The 17,239-nt window shown below is 36.5% G+C and overlaps 1 protein-coding gene across 1 annotated transcript; it reads right to left on the reverse strand.

Annotated features, from left to right (window-relative positions):
- Positions 1–14,030: 14,030 nt before the first annotated feature.
- LOC120155735 lies at positions 14,031–16,398 on the reverse strand. Its single transcript, XM_039167220.1, has 2 exons — positions 15,031–16,398; positions 14,031–14,376 (listed from the first exon to the last, which is right to left on the reverse strand). The coding sequence occupies exons 1-2, from the start codon at positions 16,303–16,305 to the stop codon at positions 14,338–14,340; spliced, it is 1,314 nt and encodes a 437-aa protein (XP_039023151.1). The 5' UTR covers positions 16,306–16,398; the 3' UTR covers positions 14,031–14,337.
- Positions 16,399–17,239: the final 841 nt, after the last annotated feature.

Raw genomic sequence — 17,239 nt, forward strand, 5'->3', positions numbered from 1 at the left:
AACATTGGAGCTAATGACGTTGACACAACTACCATTATCAATGATGATGGAGAATGGTTGTTCCTTGATTAGGCAGCGTGTGTGGAAGATGTTGGAACGTTGTATGTCAGACTCGTCGGATGCTTGGATGTTCAATGTATGACGGATCACCAAGATTGTGCCATTATACTCATCGCTTCCATAGTCATCACTATCTTCTTTGGCTTCGGCATGTGCTGGAATGTCAGTGAGGTCGTCATCAGAGTCAGAATTGTAAGATCCATCACCTAGTATGGTTAAGGTCCTCGTGTTTGGACAATTGCGGCTGATATGGCCTCTTCCTAAGCATTTAAAACACTTGATGTCTCTTGCTCGGGTGTCGTCTTTAGGGGCTGGAAGTGTCTCATTCTTCGCTGGTTGTTTTTTTCTTTGTCGAGTTTGTCATCTCTTGACTTTTTTTGAGAAGATAGAGTAGAAGATGAGGAAGGATTTGAAGTATTACCTTGGTAAGAGAATGAAGTACCTTGGTAATGTTCTCTGAATCGGAATCTCCTTTGTATTTGTGCTTCGATTGTCATTGCTTTCTTTAGTGTATCTTCGAGGTTTTCGTACCCATGGAGATCAAGAAGTTCAGTGATGTTTGAGTTTAAGCCAACGACGAATCTTGACATGACGTCCTCTTCTTCTTCAGTTATGTTAGCCCTATTGAGTAAGGACTGCATCTCCTTGTAGTAATCTTCAACTGAACTTCTACCTTGTCGAAGTCGGTGTAGTCGTTGTTTAACTTCTCGTGTATAATGTGTCGGTAGAAATCGGTTCCTCATGGCATGTTTGAGTTCGGTCCAAGACGTGATTGGTTGAATTTGGTAGTTGTCGATCTTTTTCCTTGTTTACATCCACCAAGTGTGAGCATATCCTTCGAATTCCAAGGTGATGAGGGGAACTTGTTCAGCTTGGGGGCAGTCATGGTATGCGAACAAGAGATCAACTTTTCCTTCCCAATCGATGTACTTGTCTGGGTCGTAGTCTCCTTTAAAAGACGGGATCGTGAACTTTGGTCTTGCAAAGAGTTTGGGTGTTTGAAAACGTGGTTGTGCTCGCCTGGGGGCCAAAAGTTTAGCATTGTTTGGCCTTGGATTCTGGTTTGGTTGATCCAGTTGTAGTTCTTGCCGTTCTCTCAAGGCATTGTTAAGTTGATCAAATTGAGTTGTGAGTCGTTCAAGTGCGGCTAAGATAGCCGTAAGTGTCTCATTGTTATTGTCGCCCATCCTGCAATTATAACACTCAAAAGAAGATTTTAAAGTAGAATAAAATAAAATAAATTCAACAAAGCAATAAACCTCACAAGTCACTCCAAGAAAGTAACACAATGAGAGGCAAGTAAGCCGATCTTGTACTCTTTAAAACTCACTTTACCAAGTAGTCTTTCACAGTTCGTATCGGAGTTTGATTACTAGCAAAGGCGATAAGAAAAACCTAAAAGCTCTAAGAGGCCAAACAAAGGTTAGACTCCAAGAGAACGAGAATGCAAAGAAGGAAGAAGTATGCAAACTCTTTAGTCCTACTAACACAAAGAAGATAATGTGTTAGATAATGCAAAAGAACAATAACAAGGAAAAACAAAAGAACCTAAAGCACTAAGAGTCAAAGAAAAAGGGACCAAACCAGAAAACCTAGAAAACGCTGGATCAACTTGAGCAACGTTTTTGAGAGGGTTACTGGTGTCCAAAAATTCTGAAAAATTTCTTGAATGTCTTTCGATGCGTTAAGAAACCACCTGTAAAATTTCAGAACCAAATACCTTCAGTAGTATCCAGTAGACTCTGTTGAACGGTGAGTCCTCAAACAATCTATTTTTCTTGATCACTTTTTTCGAAGTTGTTCTTGATCTTCAAAAATTCTGATATTTTGTGTGAATTATCTTCAATATATGAAGTTTTAATCTGGAAATTTTCACCACGAAATTCATCCTGTAAAATTTTCAAGAAATTCGACAAGATTCTAAACCGAATCTGCCGATGAAACTTGAATGATGTATTTGAAGGCTCCAATGAACTCCGATTGGGGTGAAATTTGGAGTGGGGATTATTATTAGAATGAATATAATATGTGAATAAAATCAACCCTAAATACCTTCGTTTGCAATTTTTTTTGAAATTTTGGCTTTTTTGGTTTTTTTTTTGTTTTTTTTGTTTTTTTTTTTGAAAAAAAATAGCAAACTAACAAGAAGGATTTAAATCTAAATTAAAATTAAATAAAAAGAACCTGAAACGCTGAATCGTTTGTGAACTAGCTCCGTTGGGGTACCTTGACGGTTTTGTGTGCAAGAACAAGCAAGATTGCTTGTTTCGCTCCAAGAATCGGCCCAAATCTTATACCAATTGATAGGGAAGCGGTGGCGGATTGATGAACGTTGCTCTTGTTGAAGAATCAAACCTAGAAAGCTCTAGACTCGATGAAGAACAAAGGGGATGAATAGGGGAAGGTTGCGGCAACAATTAGGATTATTTAGGGTTTCTTTTATGTGCTGGAATCAAGGCAATAAGATTAGAATAAAATAAACAAAAGATAAATAAACGGAAGATGAAATAAGATAATAAAGAAATCAGAAGATCTCCCTTATGAAGGTGAACGGTAAAGATGATTGATGGTGCGAATGGATTTATGGATAATAGATGGATAAGTGTCCTATCGAGCCCTCCTAGTCGTAATGAAAAGGCAAACACGATAAATGGCTCTAACCAACCCTCCTAGCCGTGATGAAAAGGCAAATTAGAGTGTGAAGATTAATCTCCCTCGCAAGAACTTGAAAGAACTCCAGGAGAAGAAGCTTCGAAGGCACAAGGCAATCAGCACTTGCAAAAACAAACTCTCATTGTATTATTGATCAAAGAAATCTGATTTACAAAGTTGAATGAAGCCTCCTTTATATAGGGCTGAATTTTAAAGGTCCTAAATAACTAAAGAATAAAATATAATAAACTAAACATGTTTTAACTCTAATTCCTAATAAAATAATAATAACTAAAAATATTGTTTTAACCCAACCTTAATTCCTAATAAAATAATAAATCTGATCCTAAAAGATAATTGATCATCCTATATTAAATTATATTACAAATAATCAATATAAATATTGAAAATTCGTAATATTTACAAAATAACGTATTAATCCCGTATAGGATTTCCTGCATGCACCGTCTTCAGTAAAATGACCATATCTTGAGTTCCCGATATCGGATTGATGTGATTCAAGAACCGTTGGAAAGATAAGAGACAGAAGGTTGTATCTCCAGAAGACATGTCGACCGCATAACAACTGGATCCCCTTCAAAAAGTTGTTTCAAATCTGCTGCTATTAGACCCTTCCGGATGAATGCTTGAACTGCGATTTGAAGCTTGTCTTTAAGAAGTTTGGTCCGGCCTCGTGTGATAGGGCCAAGTGGTATAGTAAATTCATCATCCTTAGCTTTAGGGCATGTGGTGCATGTATCACTTCAAGACACCATCCTATGGTTGTAACATCACCAAAGCCTTACAAGAAGACCCATGTGCATTCAAGTAGGCTGCCATGTGCATCATTCAAGTAGGATGCATTCAAGCATCCTAAGGGATGCTTCCTATTCGGCCAAAGACTCTTTCCTCTTCATTTTGGCGCCCAAATAACTTCCAAATGCATTCAAATCAATCTTAGGGCCAAACCAACACATAACCATTCGGCCAAGAGCATGTATCTTCATTTAAATCATGTATTTTCATCAAAAATCATGTATTTTCAAAGGGGTTTCAACCTTGGCCGAACCATCAAGTATCTATTCGGCCTAAACCATTTGAAAACTACAAATAGGCTATTGCATTTCATTTGTAACAACCCTTTGATCAATTAAAAAATCCTTTGTGAGATTATTCTATCTTCAAGTTCTTTTTAGAACTATATCGATTAAGCAAGCTTTTTATAAAGCTTGTGGCGTCATTCCTTCACCTTGATACTTCTGGTTCCTAGTTTAAATAACTAGAGGGTCAAAGTCCTTTCATACCATCCCTTATAAAACTTATAAGAAACGGGTCTTTGCTCCTTTATAGCATTGGTTCCTTCTTAGTTTTATAAGATACAATCTGTCCATCACCATTATCACGCCTATATCATCACCATAGTCCATCACCATTATCACGCCTATATCATCACCATATTCCATCACCATATCACGCCTACATTATCACCAACTTATAAATTTCCATTTCTTCATCTTTGAATTATCCTTCATCCTCAACAAGGCATTCGTCCATCACCACCATTGGAGGCCGAATCCATCATCACTTGAAGGATCATTCTACAACACTTCCGCAGCCCTTCTTTGATAACTATTCTATCCATTTCAATTTTTTCCATTTCCATTTACTTTTCATTTCTTAATTATCATATTACTTAATCAATTCTTCTTCTTTTGTGCAGATTACTTTCAATCCAAGGTGTAGCATTTGGTGTCTCTCCTAGATCGGGAAACAACAAGGTTTCCAACTTCTCCATTATTGAAGAAGCCTGGTTAGCCTTACATCAAGTGGTATCAGAGCTTTGGTGGATTGACATTCAAAGTGCTACAACAAAAAGCAACAAGAAAGAAGAAAAAAATAAAAAGAAAAGAAAAAGACTCCTACATCAAATTTGGAGTGCAAAAGAAAGAAAAGAAAAAAAAGAATAAAAAAGCAAAGAAAAAGTGAAGCCAAATTATAAATACACTTAAAGAGAAGCACAATACAATCTGCCCCAACATCAAACTTGAAGAAGGTATCCTTGTTGTTTCTTGTGAAGGAAGATAGTAAGTGTTGCAACTTGAGTTGTAAGTTATCTTCACTTTCTTACTATTTCATTTCCTTTTCTTTCATCTTTTATTATTTCATTACTTTATCCTTTTCTTAACCTTTTCTATCCTACCTTTACCATAACCATTTCTATGCCCTAACCATATTATTTTAAGCCGACGCACAAACTAAGAAACTTGCTCAATATTGAGTTAGTTCTTTAAAGGACCCATAAGAGTGAATTGAGCGGTAAAAGGCAAACGAGAGGGTGAGATCAGAAGGGGGATCAGAAAAAACCAAGAACATATCCCCGAGTGCAAACACGAGTGCGAGTGGAGTGAAGTCTTAAATATCTTTGGAGTGACCAAGTGAGGCTTTTGTGAGTGTACTGGTAAGGTTTTAATTTTTTTTTATACTAACAATGTCTTGTGATCTTCCATCTTTCCAAACATTGGAGGATGAACAACAAAGAACAAACACATTTCACACTCGTTGCCATGTAAATGGTAAAAGTGTGTCTTGTAGCTATTGATGGAGGAAGTTGTACAAACATTGCAAGCACATACATGGTCAAGAAATTGGGACTTACAACATTCAAACATCCTAGCCCATATGTTTTGCAAGGATTAAATGAAGATGAAGAGTTCGAAGTCATAGAGCAAGTACTTGTGCCCTTTTCAATTGGGAGATATGAAGATGAAGTCTTCTGTGATGTTGCTTCCATAAATTCAAGACATCTTCTTTTCAGTCGACCTTGGCAGTTTGATAAACGAGCATTGTATGATGGATTCACAAATCGATATTCATTCTACCACAATAAAATAAAAATCATCTTGACTCCATTATCCTCTAGCCGAGTAAATGAAGATCAAAACATCTTGAGGGAACGCATTAAAACAATGAAGGAGCAACTTGAAGAAGAACGTTTGGAAGAAAGTTGCAGTGAAGGAATGCAATTTGAAATTGAACAAAACATTGAAAATTATGAAAATCAGAGAGTGGATGAAGAACACATTGGAATTAAAAATGAGGGGAATGAGATTGGAGTAGAAAAGGAGACTTTTGAACAAATTTTATCTAACTTTACTCCTTCTCCTTTTTTTCCTTATGTTTTGCAGGGAAATTCAAAAGACATATCTTTTAGAGGAGATGATTCAAGAATCATGGCTTTTGGAGGACTAAAAGATGTGACTTTTGAAGAACCAATAGTCATGAGTTTTGGTGAATCACAAAACATGTCTTTTGATATTTCAAAGGTTATACCATTTGAAGTTCCAAAAGAAGGATTCCTTGAAGTGCCAAGAGTTATGTTCGTTGACATTCCAAGTGCATTGTCAACAATGAAAAGAATTCAGCAACCAACTCCCATTAAACATCTACCCTGGTTTGATATGTCCATTCATCTTGTCAATAGTTTTTCATTTACTTATTTTGATTCATTTTGCAGCAATTTGATTCATGTATGTGGCATTATTTTATCAATTTATGATGGCAAGGATGATTTAAAGAACATAATTTTTCAAGGAAAAGAGCCAAAGGACGTTACTCTTCAAGAATCTAAGGCTGTGACTCTTCAATCAAAGGACATGATTTTTGGAGGACCAAAGAATGTGTCTTTTAGAATGCCAAAAGTTATGAACGTTCAAAGCAACATCTCTTTCGATTCAAAAGACATCACTCTTGGTCATCCAAAAGATGTGAACAGGGAGTATACTTTTAACCTAACAATGATTCATAATTCCCTTACTTATGAAAGTTTTCTTTCTTTTCAGGATAAGGAGGTTCAAGATACTTATTCAAGGTTCATGACTTTTCACAAGGATCCTTTCATAGATCTTTTCGAAAGGGAATGTCTTGAACAAGTTACTATTGAATGGATATATTTAGAATACAAATCAACAACGATTGAAGGGGTGTACAATTTGGAGAAGTCACATTTTGATTTGAGGACAAATAGCATAAAAGAAGGGGAGGATGATGTGATCCTCTCTAGCACCAACTTTCTGCATGACATACTCACATCATTTAAAATCCATCAAACTCAATATAAGGGAGTTCTACCTTACTTTATATTATATTTACTCATTTATGCACTATATATTATTATGAGCATACATTTTCATATTAGACTATGCTTGAATTATCATAACATGTGCATTCATTCATTATGTCCTATGGTTTGCATCATTGATTGATATTCATGCATATAATCTATAGTTATAATAATAATATTCATTCATGAGTTATTATTATAACCTATAGTTCACATCTTTATAATATGCACATTCTTATTACTTTATAATAATTCATATACTTAGCTTATATTATGCTTTCTTTTGTAGGTGCATGTTCGGCCATATGATGGGAGCTGATTTAAAGCTAGCATTGGAGTCCAAGAGCTATGGAAACTTAACTAGGACAACTCCGGGACAGCCCAAGAACATTTTGGGACAAAGTTGCCAGCTAACCCCCGAGCTCATAGCTCACTTGAGCTGGACTTTTGAGCTAGCTAGAGACCTCATTTCAGCTGGAGAGTTGCACCGTCATCTTCACCACACAGAACACTTCAAATATGGTCTATGTCAATTTTTGTGGATTCGTACCTTTTTGCGAATTGTTGACATTCCAAAAGGTGCCTTTTCACAAGGAGCTGACCTATGACTCATCTTCATGTAATTCATCTATGGCCAACTCATCTTCAGCTCAAACACTTGTAAAGTAGCTCAAATGATGAAAGGTTACCTTCCACATAATGTGACCTTTCATGACAAGTTGCTGCACATTGAAGGCCATGACACCTAGATACATGTTGGAAGCCAAGTCACGCCTAATTGCTGCCATATTCATTCCATGGACTTCAAGACACCATCCTATGGTTGTAACATCACCAAAGCCTTACAAGAAGACCCTTGTGCGTTCAAGTAGGCTGCCATGTGCATCATTCAAGCATGTGCACTCCATGTGACATCAAATTGGCGCCAAAACACCAAGGGATGCTTCCTATTCGGCCAAAGACTCTTTCCTCTTCACTTTGGCACCCAAATAACTTCAAAATGCATTCAAATCAATCTTAGGGCCGAACCAACACATAACCATTCGGCCAAGAGCATGTATCTTCATTTAAATCATGTATTTTCATCAAAAATCATGTATTTTCAAAGGGGTTTCAACTTTGGCCGAACCATCAAGTATCTATTCAGCCTAAACCCTTTGAAAACTATAAATAGGCTATTGCATTTCATTTGTAACAACCCTTTGATCAATTAAAAAATCCTTTGTGAGATTATTCTCTCTTCAAGTTCTTTTAAGAACTATATCGATTAAGCAAGCCTTTTCTAAAGCTTGTGGCGTCATTCCTTCACCTTGATACTTCTGGTTTCTAGTTTAAATAACTAGAGGGTCAAAGTCCTTTCATACCATCCCTTATAAACTTATAAGAAACGGGTCTTTGCTCCTTTATAGCATTGGTCCCTTCTTAGTTTTATAAGATACAATATGTCCCTCACCATTATCACGCCTATATCATCACCATAGTCCATCACCATTATCACGCCTATATCATCACCATATTCCATCACCATATCACGCCTATATTATCACCAACTTATAAATTTCCATTTCTTCATCTTTGAATTATCCTTCATCCTCAACAAGGCATTCGTCCATCACCACCATTAGAGGCCGAATCCATCATCACTTGAAGGATCATTCTACAACACTTCCGCAGCCATTCTTTGATAACTATTCTATCCATTTCAATTTTTTCCATTTCCATTTACTTTTCATTTCTTAATTATCATATTACTTAATCAATTCTTCTTCTTTTGTGCAGATTACTTTCAATCCAAGGTGTAGCATTTGGTGTCTCTCCTAGATCGGGAAACAACAAGGTTTCCAACTTCTCCATTATTGAAGAAGCCTGGTTAGCCTTACATCAATGAAGGTGGAAATGTATCAGGTGTGAACATGGCTCTTTATTTGGTGTAAATCCCGTACTTATTTCCAGCCTGCACTGTCTTATTTAATCTGGGCATATCTTGAGATCCCAATATCGGATTGACATGATTTAAAGTGCGTTGGAAAGATAAGAGATAGGGGATTAAATGTTAAGAATACTTTAGCACCCAAATATGCTTGGAACATGTTCAAAAATGACGATAAATCTGACTGACGTGAACTGTCCATCCAACTCTTCAATTGCCTTTAGTCTACTTAGCATCCAATGTACCTAGACAAAGTGTGTAAACAAATAATTAGATAGGAATTGAGCTATTATAATTATGAATGTATGCTTCCACCTATGTTAATAATGCAAATGAGCTAACTATGAATGCATATGCATTGAATGAGTTATATAAAGATGTGAATTAATAAGTCATGCATGAATATCATATATTATACATATAAATGACAGAATATAATATTCAAACAAAATTAAGAATAAGATAAACATATTTTCATGACATGTAATGCATAAATGAGTAAATAAATAATAAAATAAGGTAAGACTCCCTTAGAATCAACAAGGTAGAAGGTCCATGAAGTGATCATGTGTTGAAGAAGTTTGGTCATTGGCATGATCACATCACAAGATGCCATGTCAAGGACAAGGTGTGCACAATGATCATCGATGGAGGAAGTTACACAAACGTAGCCAGTACTCTTATGGTTGAAAAACTTGGATTGGCCACATCAATGCATCCTACTCCATATAAACTCTAATGGCTCAATGAAGTAGGTGAGTTAAACGTTACCAAACAGGTTCTAATTCCTTTTTCAGTTGGTAGGTACAAGGACGAGGTGCTTTGTGACATTGTCCCTATGCATGCTAGCCACATCTTACTTGGAAGACCATGGCAGCATGACAAAAGGGCCATTCATGATTGTTATCACAATCAATACATTTTTAAGCATGATGGACGCAAGGTAACCTTGATGCCTTTGACGCCAAAAGAGGTATAACAAGATCAGTTGCATATGCGAAAGAGTGTACAAGCATGGCGCAAAGACAAAACCCCAATGAAGAAGAAGAGGAATGAAACATGACACCAAAATTCTTCATAGAGAAACATGATGGTTCAAGGTTGGAAAATGAAGGGGTTCCTACGAAAATTGGTGATGATTGGAATTTAAAGACATAACTCTTCATCAAGGGTTTTAATCACCAAAAGGTAAGTAACCCTTCATTTGAAACCTCTTCTCTCCTCACTTTTCAGGACCAATCACGTGAAAGGTCACTTCCAAAAAGAATATCCTTAAAGGAAGATCACTCTCAAAAGGTACCTATTGGTAAATCAAATTCCAAAGAAAGGCTTAAAGGGAAATCTTATGAAAGGATACCTAATGGAAGAACACAACCGTTCAAAGGATTCTTTCTTTTAGCAAGGAGACGTGAAGTTATGCAAGGACAGAATGAACTCGATTTGAGGACAAATCGCCCTAAAGAAGGGGGGATGATGCAAGCACGTTTTATCAATAAAGGGAGTACTCTTTAACACCTTTATATTGAAATTACTATATATATTAGTTATATACTACATGCTCTTATAATACAATTCATGATAAGAATTCTTGTTATATAGATAAAGAATAACTTAGTATGAACACAATATGCACATTGATATTTAAGCATATTAGGATAGTTTTATAATAATATAAAACATGATTACCTTATATACATCAAAGCAACATTATTATAATTCATTTTTATTGGTTCATATGCATTCGTATTAGCTCTTAAGCTTCATGCATTATCTTACACACATAATGAGATGATATATTTAGCTCATGACCTTCAATCATAGGTCACATTACCATATTCTTACATGGCAGCAAGGTATTTAGCTCATAACAGCTCAATACCATGGACTTACCTTGTTTTCTTACACATATAGGTACATTGGAGTGTGATGCATGATGAGGTAGCTTGGTGGATGATTTGGACGTCATAAGTAGCTCACAAACAACTCAAAAAGTACAAGGTAACTCATGGAACACTAAGGAAAGCTCGATTCAGCTGGAGGAGCTTAAGACTAGCTAAACTCAGCTAGTTGGACTATTTGGAGCTGAGTTGCCAAAAGTGATGTCAAAGGTAGCTGAGTGTAGCTGAACATGTTGTTATAGAGCTCACAAGGAGTCGACTAGGAAGCTTGCTCACGAACAGCCCATAATTGCTAAGATAGCTCCACACTCAAGCTAGCTTGGAAGAAGACACATGCACGCCCAAGATGGAGCACATGACCAGCCATCATTCCATGCACAAGGCTACACCACAAGGTTCCCTAGGACACCCGTGCATGCCATATGACCAACCCCCATGTGCCTTGCATGTGGACTCATTTAGGCACCAAGATGAAGAGCTCTCTCCCTATTCGACCAAGCATCATCTCCCATCCAATTTGGCACCAACATGAAGGGGCACTAGAGCTATTCGGCCAAGGGTTATCACCCTCCATTTAAACTGAAACATCATCTCTATTTTGTAATTAATTATATCACTATAGGAAGGCACAAGGCTGGCCGAACCCCCTTGTAACCATTCGGCCATACCTCTCCATTTCCTATAAATAAGAAAGCATATGAGATTATTCTTTTCCTTAAGTCCTGGTGACTTTTATCTACTTATCAAGTATTTTTATACTTGTGGCGTCAACCCCTTTCTTTTCACCTTGATACTTCTGGTTCCTAGTTCATATAACTAGTGGGTCAAAGTACTTAATACCAACCCTTGAAGAAGCAATATAAAGTCTGGATAGCATTGGTTCTTCTTTGAGTATTCTTTAAGATACTATCCTCACAACCATCCCTTTGTTTCATCAGCCATAACTATAGCCATAACAACCATCTTCCGCTTCCATCTCTCATTTTAAACAGCCCACCTATTCACCATACATCTACCACCCTTAACCTTCTCTTTTTGAGCCATTCACTTGTGCAGGTTGTTTGCTTTCTTCCTAGATCCACAATCAATTTGTTAAGGTACAAGTGCCTTACATCACATGTTCAACCTATTGGCTTCAAATCTGGTAACTTCACGTCCTTTGATGTGAGGACACAATGTTTGGGAATCATCACATGTCCTTTGAACAAGAGAGACATAGCCCTTCACGAACCAACTTGATCCTTTTTCTTTATTCTTTGAATCATCACAATGCTTGGAAATGACCTCTATATCTTCATTTCCTCCTTTTTAATTCGTCATGCTTGTTGGTGAAAAGGTTTGTCTCTTGGTTGGAGTCATCACGTCGCTTGGTGAAGATAAGTGTTCTTTGAATGACTCATTGGTGATGATTTAAATCATCATGTCCTTTCACCTTTGTGCCTCTCCAAATTATTGCCTTGAAGGTTGGTATGATTTCTTCACCATAAGGATGAAACAAGTTGCTACAAAATAAATCAAAGTTAGTAAATGAAAAACTATTAACAAGGTGAATGGAAATAGCAAACTAGTGTGGATGTTTAATGGGCATTGGTTGCTTAATGATGGAAAACTCCATTGGTTGCTGAATTCCCTTCAATGTATGCAATGTATTTGGAGCCTGAATGATCTCAACTTTTGGTACTTTAATTGGTACATTCTTTTGATTTTCAAGAGGTACATCTTTTAAAATGTCAAAGAACATGTCTTGTGGATCACTTAAAGTCACGTCTATTGATTCTTCAAAAGACATGTTTATTGAATCTCCAGCTTGAAAGATATGTCTCTTGGAATATCCTGCAAGGAAAAGGAAATAGTAGAAAAATATTTGTTAGGTAAAACTTCACTCTGCTTCTCTTCTCTACACTCATCCTTTTCAAATATGCCATTTTCAGTTTGCTCCATTACTTGCAAAACATCCTTTTCAACTTCAACAGCTTCATTTCCAATTCTTCTTGTCTCTTCAAAACATTCTTCTTCAATGGTATTTTCTTTGATTTGCTCATTTCTCCTCATATCTACAATACTTTTCTTCATGGCCTTCGTTTTCTCCCATTCTTCTATGCGTGACTTAAGGGTCACTTGACATTCATGGACTTGGCCTGGAAACATAGGCGCCAATATGATTTTCTTTCCTTGATGTTGGAAAGAGTACTTGTTAGAAAATCTATCATGGTTAGCCTTCTTGTCAAACTGCCATGAACGTCCTAGTATAAGGTGTGATACGATCCCGGTCGGAACTCGACGATCGATTGTGGATCTAGGAAGGAAGCGAAGCAACCTGCATAAGATAAACATAAGAAACGGATAGTTTACAGTGGTAAATGGTCGATTTAAGAGATGGTAGCGGAAGACTCGGATTTGGTAATAATATGGATAACGAATTGTGGGATGATGAAACGATAGTATCTTAAAGAAGACTTAAAGAAGAACCGATGTTAAAGAACAACGACCCAAATTTATATTGCTTCGATAAGGGATGGTAAATCGGACTTTGACCCGCTATCTATAAAGAGATAGGAACCATAAGTATCAAGGTGAAATGGAATGACACCACAAGTAACGAGTTACTTGATAAGTCGATAAAAGTCACGAAGGACTCAATTAGAGAAAACTCTCACAATTTCATTAAAACAAAGTCTATCATTACAATGCAAAATGAAGCTATTTATAAGACTAGAAATACAAAGGCTAAAATTATAACATGCATGGACATATGGTACAAAATGCATGGCTGATTGTTTCAATTTGCATGGCCTCTTGGTGCTTGTTGACGTGGACTCCTTTAGACATAATTTCAGCTCAAATTCTTGCATGATTTTCGGTCATATGGTTGGTGGAGTGTGTTGGCCGAATCTCATTAAAAGATGTCTAGTGGAGATTAAACAAAGTGGAGACAAGTGAGCACATGGGCTGTTGGAGTGTTTCACGCACATGGTTGTCTTCAAGTGTGATTTGGCGTGTAGTGGCCTTCTTTGTGAGTGATGGTCTAGTCATGGCTGATTAAATAATACATGAGCTGTTGGAGTGTTTCACGCACATGGGATGTCTAGTGCCTCCTTTTCACGCACATGGGCTGTTCCCTTAAGTGCTTTGGCTTGTATGCTTTGCAATATAAAGCTCACGTGGATTTGTCTTCATCTTTTCCCAAGTGGAGATAATAGTTTAATCAAGGAAAAAGGCTGGTGGTGAATTTCCAACCAAATTCATTCTCCCCAAATGCTCATATTCTGTCGTGAATTGTTGAATAGGTGGGTGAGCCATTCTTAATCCTTTAAATGCTGGAACGTGCTGGAAATGTGTTTAAAATAATGCTCCATTAACCTTCCAAAACGTTCTCCATTCTTTATCAACACACATGGTCGTGTTATGTGCTGGATTTGTGTTCAAAGAATCCCTTAAAAACCGTCCAGCATGGGGCTGATCACTTGGTGTTCCTATATGATTAAAATAACAAGTTATTTTAATGTATAGTGCTGTTATAACAAGAACAAGTGCTGCCCATCACATGTTGTCTCCCACATATCCTTAATTGCCGTAGAGTGAGCTGGATAAGAGCTTCAATACGCTGCTCCAACTTGTGCTATATTTTAATAGCCTTGTTGTCGTTTTGTACCATGAAAATATGTTAAATAACCTCCTCAAAAACCGCCCAGTATGGAGCATGAGCTTTGTGTTCCCTACAAGTGCAAATAAACTAATATTAACGTGATATTATAAGTGATAAAACTTGCTGCCATGTGTGTCTTGTGTCTTGTGAGCCTTTGTTTGCATTAAAGAGCACGTGAACTTATTTTATAAATGAGCTAAATGTTTAATATGTATGATTACTAAAATATGCAAGGATGATTGCAAATGCACGGCAAATGAAACATAAATGCAGAATAACACGTTAAAATAAGTTACACAAGTGATATGCTGAAACGTGAAAACATGAATAAGTAATTTTATTTCTCATGAACAAACACATATGCATGAATGCTAAGATGACAAATATTAATGAGCTAACAAATAATTAAATATGAATGCAAATGAATTGCACAATGATATGTGAACAACACGTGAACTTAGTTGAATAACCTAGGAACTAAGTTGAATGCAAATTAGCTACAAGTATGCTGTTTATGGAAACATGTTACATAACACGTGAACATCTTAAATACTAAGATGAAATGCAAAACTAATATGATACAATAATATGCTTGACATGAATGATGATTGAACGAAAATGTGAAACATGATATGCAAAGCTACTCTAACATACTAAACAACTTAATTACTAATATGCAATGTAATGCATAAATAAGTAAATAAGTAATAAAGTAAGGAATTACTCCCTTAGAGTTAATAAGGTAGAACGTCCTTGAGGGGTTTTCGTCATGGAGAAAACCGGCCCTAAACGTGCTCACATCATCCTCCCTTTCTTTTTGGCGATTTGTCCTCAAATCGAAATGATTTCTCATTGAAGACCTTCTTGATGTAGGATGGATGGAATCCTCATACCTTTCTCCAATGGTCAACCTCTTGACTTCATATTTGGTAACTTCATATTTCCTTGAATCATCATGAGGATGGTGGGATAGCTTTTCCTTCAAATCGTTTATTTGCAAATTGGAGAGTGGCAATTTCTTATCAAGATTGCAAAGATACTTATCCTCGCAACTCAATACATCAATTCCACGTTTTTGTATCGTCCCTCCAAATAGTAAATAAAAGTTAGTAGGTAAATCAATAACAAAAGAGTTAGAAAGATTAAACCTTGGATGATACTTGATGATATCATTGGGTACCAGTTCCTTGGGAATAGAAATTTTCATTAAGTCCTTCTTTGAAACATTGCTAGAGCATGGACGATGCTCGATCATCAATAGGGTTGGCGATGTGTTTATCATGTTTCTGGAAGTACTCGTCTTGTCCTCCTGCAACAATGAAGATCCAAAAATAGAAGAAGAATGGTTAAGGTTGTTAGTGCAAATTGAAATTTTACACTCTTTCTCCTTTGCACAAACAATTTCTTTTTCAAATTCTTCATTTTCACTCTCATTCTCATTTTCGACTCCAACATTTCTCACATCGATTTTCTTATTTTCATTGCTCTCAATGTCGTTTTCAACTTTCACTTCTTTATTTTTGCAAACACTTTCTTTTTGTAGTTGTTCTTGCAATTGTGTTTCTTTGACGAAATTGTCAACACACTCTTGAAGACGAGCTAGACTTTCTGGATTAAAACATGCAAAATTTCTTGGCTCTCTTCTCGTTGAACTTTTGACATTGCTTCGGAAATTGGAATCCTCTTCGTAAGATCTTTCGTTCCAATTGGATGTAGGAACGGGTCGAGTGTCGTCTCTCCTCTTGATTTGGCCCCTGATCTTCGGCGGAGGTGTTTGTGAACAAGAACGTTTTTCGATTATACGATCCATCGTCTTTATGATTGGGTTGAGACTTTCTTTGAGCAAACTCCTCAATTCTCGACTGAAATCTTGAAATTGAGAATTTGATAAAAAATCTCGTTCGTCATCTACTGTATAATCATTTGATCTTGTGTACTTTCGAGACATAATGAAAAGAAAAAGATTAATAAAAATAATCAAAATAACTGTTAGTAACATAAAAAGAATCTCACCAATTCACTCCAAAGAAAACTTGAATGTCGCTCAACACTCGTGTTTAACTCGGGATGGCTTTTACCCTTGGTGTTCACTCTTGCCTTTTACCGCTCAATTCTCTTTATGTCAAGTCCTAAAATGACTTTACTCAAAACCGTATCAAGTAGATTTTACTCGATGTGCGTCGGACAAAGTTAATTCACAACCTTTCTATCACCACAATCAATCAAAGCTTACTTGAATGGCTTGGTGATAAGTCTTGTTGTTGAACGTTTTAATCTTCTTTTGCTGATTTTTTTCGTTTTTCACTTTGCACTATACTTGCACTTCTCTTTTTGTATATATTTTTTTTATTTTCGTTGTATGTTGCTTCTTCCAACTAAAAGCTCTAATTACCGCAAGATACGATAATCTCGCTTGATGTACGGTGCTTCTTCCAACTAGCTCTGATACCAAATGATACGATCCCGGTCGGAACTCGACGATCGATTGTGGATCTAGGAAGGAAGCGAAGCAACCTGCATAAGATAAACATAAGAAACGGATAGTTTACAGTGGTAAATGGTCGATTTAAGAGATGGTAGCGGAAGACTCGGATTTGGTAATAATATGGATAACGAATTGTGGGATGATGAAACGATAGTATCTTAAAGAAGACTTAAAGAAGAACCGATGTTAAAGAACAACGACCCAAATTTATATTGCTTCGATAAGGGATGGTAAATCGGACTTTGACCCGCTATCTATAAAGAGATAGGAACCATAAGTATCAAGGTGAAATGGAATGACACCACAAGTAACGAGTTACTTGATAAGTCGATAAAAGTCACGAAGGACTCAATTAGAGAAAACTCTCACAATTTCATTAAAACAAAGTCTATCATTACAATGCAAAATGAAGCTATTTATAAGACTAGAAATACAAAGGCTAAAATTA

This window comes from Hibiscus syriacus, unplaced genomic scaffold, assembly GCF_006381635.1.
Source record: "Hibiscus syriacus cultivar Baekdansim isolate YM2019G1 unplaced genomic scaffold, ASM638163v2 tig00111207_pilon, whole genome shotgun sequence".
In the NCBI taxonomy this organism is placed as follows: domain Eukaryota; kingdom Viridiplantae; phylum Streptophyta; class Magnoliopsida; order Malvales; family Malvaceae; genus Hibiscus; species Hibiscus syriacus.